The 10,886-nt window shown below is 37.5% G+C and overlaps 1 protein-coding gene across 1 annotated transcript; it reads left to right on the forward strand.

The window, feature by feature from the left end:
• Window positions 1-1,420: 1,420 nt before the first annotated feature.
• LOC127354237 (choline transporter-like protein 1) lies at window positions 1,421-10,431 on the forward strand. The gene is made up of 16 exons (XM_051384015.1): window positions 1,421-1,700; window positions 1,957-2,043; window positions 2,897-3,039; window positions 4,037-4,173; window positions 4,389-4,482; window positions 4,914-5,083; window positions 5,693-5,782; window positions 5,944-6,086; window positions 6,312-6,498; window positions 7,311-7,479; window positions 7,600-7,756; window positions 7,905-7,988; window positions 8,090-8,227; window positions 8,318-8,554; window positions 9,672-9,746; window positions 9,934-10,431. The coding sequence occupies exons 1-16, from the start codon at window positions 1,677-1,679 to the stop codon at window positions 9,955-9,957; spliced, it is 1,959 nt and encodes a 652-aa protein (XP_051239975.1). The 5' UTR covers window positions 1,421-1,676; the 3' UTR covers window positions 9,958-10,431.
• The last annotated feature ends 455 nt before the right edge of the window (window positions 10,432-10,886 follow it).

The following is a 10,886-nucleotide window of genomic DNA, read 5'->3' on the forward strand; positions in this document are numbered from 1 at the left end:
ACCACATGCAGTTAGGTTTGTGAGGAGACCGTCCTTCAGCTGGAGGGGCTTGCAGCCGTCTCTTTTGTCAGCAGGCATCCCCACTCAAGTGTCTCTGAGCAAGACGGCGTCCTGTAGTCCCCCAGCAGCAGGGCTAGCTGGGAGTGTCTGTAATGAATCAATGCATTGGCCTTTGATGGAAGGAACTGGTTGTGTTAACATGACACAGACTGCTGAGGGCGACAAAACCTCATATTTATCAACGCAGGGGGCTGTTGTACATGTGGATAAACCCATCTGGTAGTTTAGATTTGTATATGTTGACAGATTATTTTGAACACACTGAAAGAAAACCCATGCGGTACTTTATGGTAATGGTAAAATGGTGTGGTCCAGGTTAGAGCCACTCAAAGTGTCCGACTTATCCTCTTCCTTGTAGCGAACAAATAAAAAGTAAAACGTTACTCAGAAAGTATCGCTTTTCCTAAGGGAAAACGTAAAGAAATAACAATAATAGTTAATTATAGTAAACTATAGTAATAATAGTTTAGTCACCTGTCTGTGAAGCTCATCATTACTCACCTTTGTGGGTGAAATGGCAGCCGCAAGGTGGCACAGTTAGGTTAGCAAACTGTGAATTGCTCAGTTTTAGTCAATTAGGCTTTTAGTCTTTATAATATAATTCTCTGGCATTACAAGAAACAAGCCTGGCCACACTAAATTATGTTCACAGTTAACAATTACTTCATTACTCCAGTGAACGGCGCCAAATTCTACACGTGTGCTCCACTAACCTGCTCGAGTCAACCGGTATGCTGCTTTCACAGACACCTTGTAACTTTCCACACCCTGCATGGACTTCACTTTTGTTGGGAAACAACAGGGCCAGATCAGTAAGGAAATATGTTACAGCTGCTCAAGGTGCTCACACGATGTTAAAGAATAGAAATAATAATTATATTATAATATCTAACACAATATATAAAGAAATAGAAAATATACATATAGGTATATACATATAAGTAAGAATAAAGGTAAAAATATAAATATTAGAGCCTAAATGTGTACCTTAGAATACAATATATTCAATATATAGACACGAAGTAAATATATGCCACATATAACAATATAAACAATAATTATGATAATAACAATATCAACAATATAATAATTTGGATTTATAGTGTTTCCGTCGATTTTAGTTGCTGTGCCTTCATGGTACTCAAAGTATGAAGCATCATTGATTTTTACACAATTCCCAATTATTAAGTTGTTCTTTCAACAAAGCCTCTTTGTTTTCAGTGAAAAAAACAAACAAAAAACAAAGTTGAGAATGCAAATCAAAGCTTTGGTGACAACAATAGTGTGATAATGTTGAGGTGTTTCATTGCGCGACAATACTGATATTTCTGATAGCCCGTGAAGGCAGCATGAGAAATTAGGACTTCTTCCGCGTTTACCTGCAGCTCTTAAAGAAGGGAGTTTCACAAATGGATGTTTGTCCCAGAATTGAATAAGGCGTAAACAAAGCATTAATTTGTGTCCTTGCATTTGTTATGCGTCGAAAGAGAAGGGAAAGCGAAAGTGAAATGAGCTAAAAACAAACAAACAAACTGTTTAACCGAAGCAAAGGCTCTTAAAAGTTTAGTTTTTCGCTTAAGTGAGCTGAAGTCGTCGTCGTCGTCTTGTCGTCCACAATGGGATGTTGTAGCAGCACAGAGGTAAGTTAGCTCACACATTCAGCGGAGTTATGGCTGCTTTAAAACTTGTAAGAGTAATTCGCAGAGGAGTTTGAGACAACGTGTTCAACGACGTCACTTCGGCAGCAGCAGCGGCGGCTTGTTTTACAACAACAACACACTGATTTGTCTGCTACAGGGTGGTCACTGAACCGTCCAGCGGTCCCCACAAGACTAGCATTAAGGATATCTGTCGTTAGGTGTCATCTTTTATCATCTATTATTTATGCCTTGGCAGAGCAAACGTGACTGGAAACCGCTGGAGGAGCGCAGCTGCACGGACATCCCATGGCTCATCATATTCACGGTGTTTTGTATCGGGATGGTAAGTTTTTTTGAAAAAATGAATGTGCGTGTATACACTTTAATGCCATTTTATTAGGTATAGCTAACCTAACCTAAGTGCATGCTGTCTAATGTAATAAATCATACATTCATGAGGGTTAATTTAGTTGAAACTGTCTTTTTTTTTTAGATGTGATTTTGGAGATTGTATTATATGTAGTTGTTGTATTGCATTGTATAAGATATATATCTAATCATGTGTCTAACCCATTTATATCCGTTAGTGTAATATTGTATTGCAGTACAGTCTCAATAACAACAGAACATTTATAACCTTCATGATGGCAGAATACAGGGCTGTTGACAGTTTTGTGTATGTATGTATGTCTATTACATGCTTACATGCTATTATGACCACTTGAATGCATAGAAATAAAGTTGGAGATCAGTGAAGTGGCCCTTTTTGTAATGTAAACAGTTGCTAACCTTTTTTATAACAGCTCTGCAATAAATTCAGGCTTGGTTGGTACTGATTCAGAGAGGTGTTGCAGGCTGTAGTTTGCAGTGCCATATAAGTCAGTTAGTGGACACATAATTAAAATAATAATGGAAAATAGCTGTTAGTGTGTTTCAATTCAACAGCACCACAAACTAAATCCTCCAAAATTACTAAAACTGTGAGTCTTAGTTTCTGTAGGTTTACCATAAAACTGGAACCAACGTTCAGGTTACAAACATCTCAGTTTAAAAATCATGTTTTGATTCACAGTTTCATATAAAATAACCGATTAAAGATGACTGCAAGGTGCTATACAGTTATTAAAGTCATAAATATTTTTGTCTTTCATGTTAGCCTGCAAATAGTTATCTACTATCCTCTTTTTCATCTGCAGGCATGTATTTGTGGCTTTCCCATCGCCACAGGAGCTGCCTCCAGGCTTATCTCTGGATATGACAGTTATGGCAACACCTGTGGTCAGAATAACACAAAGATAGAGGGAGTACCCCTCAGTGGCCGGGACATGAGAGAAAACAAGTTAGTCTGATTTATTTATTTATACATTTTTTACAAATGACAAACTTAATCAACACATGTGTTATTTACATAAAATGCATCTTGTTCTTTTGTTGAATATGTTGCATCAAATCCCTGCTGTCCTAGGGAAGTATTCTAATTGTCTCTGTTTTCCTGATTTAGTTATATAGACCCAGGACATTAAAGTAGACATGCTGGGACCTCTTTTGCCCTCTATAGTTGATTGCTGGTGGCAGAGAAGGAAGGCATTCAGTATTACTTGTGTGCATGCAAGGATTGCATCATGTAATCCTAATCTAATTTGCCACAAACAACCGGTTGCTGCATTTTTAAACACTTCGGTTTACCTCCTGTTCTGGCTTACAAAATTGATCAGGTTAAGCTTTCCAGACCATCACCTAAGTGTTGTGTTAAGAAAAATGGGGGAAAAAAGTGTTTTGGTCCATCTGAGAAACTTAATTTGCATAAAGTGAATAGAAAAAGGTGTCATCAGGCGGAAGGTTAATGTAGATTAATATCGCCAACACAAAGCTACACTCGCAGCATAGTTTCAAAGCTCCCTTTTTTATAAATTCTCAAGAAAATGATATTTTTATCACCAGGACAGAATTTTCACAAATTCTCCTCTTGTCATAATTAATGTGAGAAGTCTTCGATGATGGTCCTCTTTTTGGGCCGTAGCTTTCCATCAGCATGCAGCCCGTAGGCCCAGTTTTACTGAGACAATGGGTCATGCTTTATTGATGGGCTGATTGCCCATGGAGGCTTTGAATAAAAGGCGTTTTTTGCTACAAAGAAGGGTCTGTGCGGCAGAGTAGCAAATGTCACCATCTTTCGTTTTCTGGCCCAGACAGAACAGTCCCAGCTGTCATAGAAACAACCAAATATATGTATATTCTGTTCAAAGGAAAACAGTTTCTTATTTTGGAGGGGAGGTTGTGGCAGCACTTTATGTTGAACAGCTAACCTGAATTTCTCATTTCTTTCTTCTCATCAGGTATGTTTTCTTTCTAGACCCTTGCAACCTTGATTTAATTAACAGGAAGATAAAGTCCATTGCCCTATGTGTCTCCAAATGTCCCTCTACTGAACTGAAGACATACCAAGATGTAAAACAGTTTGCACTAAATAATGGTGAGAAAAACTGCACAAATGAAAATGTTTCAGAGAAATGTGGTCCAGTGTATTAACTCAGTTTTATAATATCTATATGTATTTCTGATCACTGTTTGACATAAAGGGGATATACGCTGAATGTCATTACAATTGCTTGCAGACAGATATTAATATTATGTATAGTTTTAATTAAAAATAACATGAAATCTAATTTTTGGTTTTCTTGTTGATAGGATCTCATCTCTGCTCCTATGATATTTATCAGACAAAATACACAAGCCATTCAGAAAGATTCACAAAATGTCCCAAACTCCCTGTTCCAACAAGGTAATCAAGCATATTCTTTAAACTCTGGACGAGATTATGTTCACTAGTTTCCTACTGTTTTTTAACACTGTTATTGTTATGTTTTCGAAAAGGGTGAAGCTGATGTAGATACAGTATGTTTAAAATCAGACTATGTGTATATCTCTATATATTATAGGGGTAACTTATATCTTTTTGGTATAGCTATATTTTTTTAAATGCATTATTATTATTATTATTATTATTTACATGGGTAATAGTGGAGACAGGAAAGAGGAGAAGGAAGAATGGGGGAGGGATAACATCACAGGTGCAGTGAGTTCCAGGATCAATTGGGACCAAATAAATATGATAAATATAAAATAGTCTGCCATAGTCCACAGTCCTCTGCTTCAAGGACTATCCATTCAAAATAAATTAACCCATGTTCTTCATCATCTTCATGTTTGCAGTAAGGCTGTCCCTGTGTTCCACCGCTGTATTCCTATGGATATCAGTTGCTATGCTGAATTTGCTCAGGCATTTGTCACATTCGTCAGTGACAACACTGTGCTACGCCGGGTCGTCGCAGGGGTGATGGCCAGCAAGGAGATTATCATGGGCCTTTGTGTGCTGGCTTTAGGTATAACACATGGTTACATCTGGCTCGCAATAATGCATGTGGATATTTTCGGTGAATAATGAGTTGTTTTTATCCGATGAAAAAAAGTACTGGTATGTTTTTTTATTTTCTGCTGCTCCCACTGCACAACCGTAATTGCTCAAGAGGATTCAGTAGGAAGGCAACTTTAGGAAGGGGAAGCTATTTTTGTCATTAAAATAACAGGAAATGTCTGAGTGGTTACAGCCATTGTATCCACTAAAGTTCAGCCCACAGTCATGCATTTAAGGTCTGCCCCAGCTCCTCCCTTTGGTTCAGATTTAGGCATCTTTTATCTCAATTATTTAAGATAAATATCTGTCTGGTTTGTTTGAATTTATTGTCATGGCTAAATAAGTCATAGCAGGGGACAGGACGTTTGGGCTTTCCTTATTCACTTACTATGTAAATTAAATACAAACCCATTGCTTAATTACTTAGTTCAGTGTGTTTTATTTATATTTAAGATAAAACGATATTTTATCAAACCTTAATGAATAGATGCCATCAAAGCAGCACTTCTCATGATGTAACTATTTCCACGTTTGCTATGTTTTATATATTCATATAATATGCTGTGTTTTTTCTCAGTTCTGTCCCTGATCATGATGGTTGTCATCCGGTACATCTCCAAAGTACTGGTGTGGATTCTAACAGTCCTGGTAATCATCGGCTCTATAGGTAACTTTCAAAAGCAACATACATGTTCTAACTCTCCTATACCTATCCACCTACGTAAACCTTATTAATTTCAACATTTTAAAATATACTGTATTCTGGTACCCTCAAAAGCATTATGCCGAAGTTTTTTTTAAACTCTTCTCTGCTTTGATTTTTTGCAGGCGGGACAGGCGTCCTCTGGTGGCTCTATGTGGACCATAGGAAAGCCCTTGATAATAACACCATATCAGTATTTGGGAAAGAAGTGGCTTCCGACAATGTTACGGCCCTGCTTGTGTATGCAATTGGTGCAACAATTTTCACGGTATGTGTGTGTGTGTGTGTGTGTGTGTGTGTGTGTGTGTGTGTGTGTGTGTGCGCATTTTGTGGTATCTTATATCGCCAGAGAGCAATGCATGTTTTTTTTAGATTTGTGTCTTTTTGTTTCCTGATATGACGGGAAAGGTTTCTGTGTTTACATTTAATTCCCCAACTCCATAGCTCATTTCAGTGATTTCTCTAGCTCACTAGTCTATGTGTAATCCTCCAGGTAATTCTCCTGATAGTGATGTTCTTCATGAGGAAGCGAGTGGCTCTCACCATCTCCCTGTTCCATGTGGCTGGTAAAGTGTTCATCCACCTTCCTCTGCTAGTACTGCAACCTGTATGGACCTTCCTCTGCCTCATGCTGTTCTGGGTCTACTGGATTGCTGTGCTTCTCTTTCTCGGGACTTCAGGTGAGGACAAAGGCTCCAGCACTGGTAGTTCATTCTTGTGGGTTTTTGTCAGATTCAAAACATAGTTTTTATTGTCAGTGCATTAGACAGACTGGTTTCTAGCATCAGGCATGTTAGTGGTACCATTCCCAAACAAGTGGAATATTAAGTCTGTTACTTGTGACATTTTGTCTCAGTTTCGGGGCATGACTAAACTCCCACATTTGGAATCTTGTGCCAGTCTCGTGATGTGGGAGATGGAGTCAAAGAACAACTTCTCTTTTCATCTCCCACTTCTCTTTTCTACAGTTGATTTTTAATTCCAACAAAGTAGTGTTTACCAACACAAAGTCGAAACATCACATCGTCTTGCTTTATGATAACTATTTTTGGGTTGGGTTGTGGTAAATATGTAAATGTAGGTAATCATAGCAATGATTGTAATTACAATTGCAGTGAAATTTAAAAACTCAGAGTACTGTGAATCTCATCATAATATACTTTTATTGAAATATACCATATAATGAGGTTGTATTGAGACATTTCTAAGAAGTAAAAAATATTATGAAGTGAAGATGTTACGTAATGTTGATTATGAAAAAATTAACTTTTCAACTTCCCTACAAAACAATACCAAATGATAAGAGGAGAGTGGAGAACGGTGGTGACAAGGTAGTCAGCCAGCTAAGTTGCTTGATGCAGTCATACATTGATTACAAGTAAAAGTCAGACAGGTACAATATACTGCACTTGTGTCCAGGTAGCATGCTGATGAATATAGAGGGACGCACAGTAGATGTAAACGTCACTGACACACTCATATTTGCTCACAGGGACACCGATAAAGAACAACTCAACAGGTGTGGTTGAATACGAAATGCAAGGGCCTCTCCAGTACTTGGTGTGGTACCATGCTGTGGGTCTCATCTGGATCAGTGAGTTCATTCTTGCCTTCCAACAGATGACCATTGCTGGCTCCGTGGTCACCTACTACTTCACGAGGTAAGTAAAATAAAATCATTTGTATTTTATCCCATGGTAGGCTTAATGTTGTCATCTTTATTTGACGATTCAGTTTTTAGGTTATATAATTTCAGTGACATCCTCTCCCTCTATCTTAAGGAATAAGTCCCAGATGCCAGCTACTCCCATCCTCTCCTCCATGGTACGTACCATCCGCTACCATCTGGGTACTCTGGCCAAAGGCTCCTTCATCATCACGCTTGTTAAGATCCCTCGTCTCATCTTGACATATATCCACAGCCAACTCAAAGGAAAGGTGAGCTGTGAAATTATGCAGATTTTATAAAAAGAAAATTACAAACTCATGGCCTCAAATTGAGCCTGCAGGTGTTAATTATTAGTACTTTTTAATAAATGCATTTTGATGAAGTTTTTTAACCTGTGAATTTCTTCGCATTTCATAGGAAAACGCCTGTGCTCGTTGCATGCTGAAAGCTTGTGTCTGCTGTTTGTGGTGTCTCGAGAAGTGTCTCGCATACTTAAATCAAGTAAGTTGTTTCAGGTTGGTGAAAGAAAATCTAGTATACTGTACAGCTGAAACAAGATCCCAAGTATTTACAGTGTTAATGTCTGTATTGCATTATTTCAGAATGCTTACACTGCGACAGCCATCAACAGCACCAATTTCTGCACCTCTGCCCGTGACGCTTTACTCATCCTGGTCGAGAATGCCCTCCGAGTGGCCGCCATCAACACTGTGGGCGACTTTGTTCTCTTCTTGGGAAAGGTACAACACAGAGACATATGGAGTTTTTTTCATGTGAGATTCTTCCAAAGGCACCATAATGTTTTCTAACTCTTACATCTACACTCTCAGGTGCTCATAGTCTCCTGCACAGCTTTTGCCGGCGTCCTGGCTTTGAACTACCAGAGGGAATACACAGTGTGGGTCCTGCCTCTCCTCATCGTCTGTCTGTTTGCCTTCCTGGTGGCTCACTGCTTCCTTTCCGTCTTTGAAAATGTGGTCGACGTTCTCTTCCTCTGCTTCGCTGTGGATTCAAAATATAATGATGGCAGCCCTGGACGCGAGTACTACATGGACAAGGCCTTAATGGTGAGAGGATCGTGTGTATGAAGGGGATAATGATGTTGTTTTTCTGCCCCAGTGATTGGTGTTTTTGAAGCTTTTTGTTCTTTTGGGTGCTCATTGGGCCTCATACAAGAACCTCTCACACAAACCGATTTATTCTTAACAAGGACTTAAAATTAGCTACAAATAAAATACAAGTGGTCCAAACTTGTCATACAAGTCATGTGCAGTCAGTCTTTCTTCACAGGGAAATACACACTAAGATTTAGAGTTTAATTATGATACCAGAATTTGTTAAAGGTGATAATACAAAATTCACTTGCCACTAGATGTCACACTAGAGCACCAGCACTACTCTAGATACTATAACACTATATCTTTACATAGAAAATTGTTGTTTGCTGCTATAATAATGTTTTAAATCTCATATATAATACAGAATAATAACTTAAAAAAACTAATTAATATTCTCTTCACCATATTATCATCATTATGGGTTGCCAATTTCCTGTTTTGGTTTTTTTTATTCTATGATTTCATATTTTGGCACAGCAAATTTTACATTTGAAATAATCCTCTCACTGCTAGAGCTGCCTCAAGGTCTTTATGCAGGTTGCATAAAGACTTTAACTTCATGTCAAACCACTCACTCTGTCTGTCACAGTACAGTACTGCTCTGAATACAAGACATTGGCAGTTGTACTATTGATATTGTAATTGTTTTGGGTCCCCTAATGACACCTTTGACACCGCTTCTGACTGTGCTAAATTTGTTTGCCGATGCCCGAAGATATATATATATATTTTTTGTTGTCTATTTTTAGGTATTGCTTTGTGTTTGTTGTGCAGTGTGCTGGAATTTTTAAGTGCTTCAAGCTACCTTCACTATGAAAAACTGCCCATATTTCAAATCCAGAGCTTATTGGAAAAACCTACTTGGTCATAAAATCCTAGTGAATCATGTACAGAGAATCTCTGGGGGCAATTTTTATAAATTGTTGCATGAATATGAGGCAACTTGTAGGAAAAAAACTCCTCAATCAGAAAGCATTAGGACTTAACAATATACAAGAACCATATTATTTTAAACGAAATTAGTGTAAAAACAAACTTAACTATAACTCTGTCTTTCCCTTTCCAGGAATTTGTTGAGAACAGTAAGAAAATGGGTTGGGACAAGTCAGTTGATGGAGATAGACGGGAGATGAAGTCCATGGTGAGTTGTAAAATCCTGTAAATCCTCACTACTATGCTGTATGAAAGTTACTTAATCCAGAGCAAGTTAATAAATTAACCATTAGTTTGTGTGTGTGTGTGTGTGTGTGTGTGTGTGTGTGTGTGATACTAAAACTATGTGTTTTTTAGTTGTGAAAGTGAATATATTCTTTTTTTTTTCTTTGCAGACGCGTGGAGGGACTTCTGCTTGACGAAATGTCTAAAAAAAACTGCCAAAACCACTTAAAATACACCAAAGCCTAACTCAGAGTTTACCAGCATTTCACTACAGGGACATCAGTAAGATAACAGTGCACTAGTTCATATCGAAAGCTACACATATCTGTATTCAGTAAAAGATAAATTTGGTTTTATTGTTTATTTTCGAGAAAGAAATAATAATGTAATATGGCTAAAGCTCATTTAGGTTTGTGTTTTGTTGTTAATAGGACAAGTTTGCTAGTCTTTTTTCTTTATAATGTGATATTTCTCTTTTAGTATTTTTAAAATAACATGAACATTTTAACAGTTTTTGGTTTTCTTTGTTACATAATGAGTGTTAGCTATACTTTGGTGTACATTTTAAAATTGATAGCTAACTATGTTTCGTCAAAGGCTGTTCAAGTTGTTTTATTACTTCTCGAATTTTATACTTAAATAAATTAAAACACAGTTTCATTGTTTAATCATTCATTGTTTTAATGTCCATATACCGGTAATAGTAATTTTGTCCAGTCTATAAAAACCTGCAAAGAATAGATTAAATAAAATCATGAAAAATAAAGTGTCTCTTCTGTAGCCACAGGTGTATTGTAGGCCACTTCTCTGAATTTCCACTAAGATATCAGAGTATGCTATTCTAGAAAGTATTGAATCCTGCCAATTATACATCCACCCACTTTGATTCAGCAGAGGGCAGCAAATTAATTGAACCACACTAATGCCATGCTTTCCAGTATACAATGTAATGTATGCACTAATCTGATGTTTTTGTTGAGTTTAGGATATTTTACCGATGTGTGTTGACAATAGCTACACGCCTTGTTCTTAAATCGCAGAATTCACTGACATAAAATATGAAAGGTGAGGTGCAGGTGGCATAGAAAAAAAGTTTTACAGTAATGTAATGAAACACAAACAA

This window comes from Dicentrarchus labrax, unplaced genomic scaffold (assembly GCF_905237075.1).
Source record: "Dicentrarchus labrax unplaced genomic scaffold, dlabrax2021, whole genome shotgun sequence".
Taxonomy (NCBI): Eukaryota; Metazoa; Chordata; class Actinopteri; family Moronidae; genus Dicentrarchus; species Dicentrarchus labrax.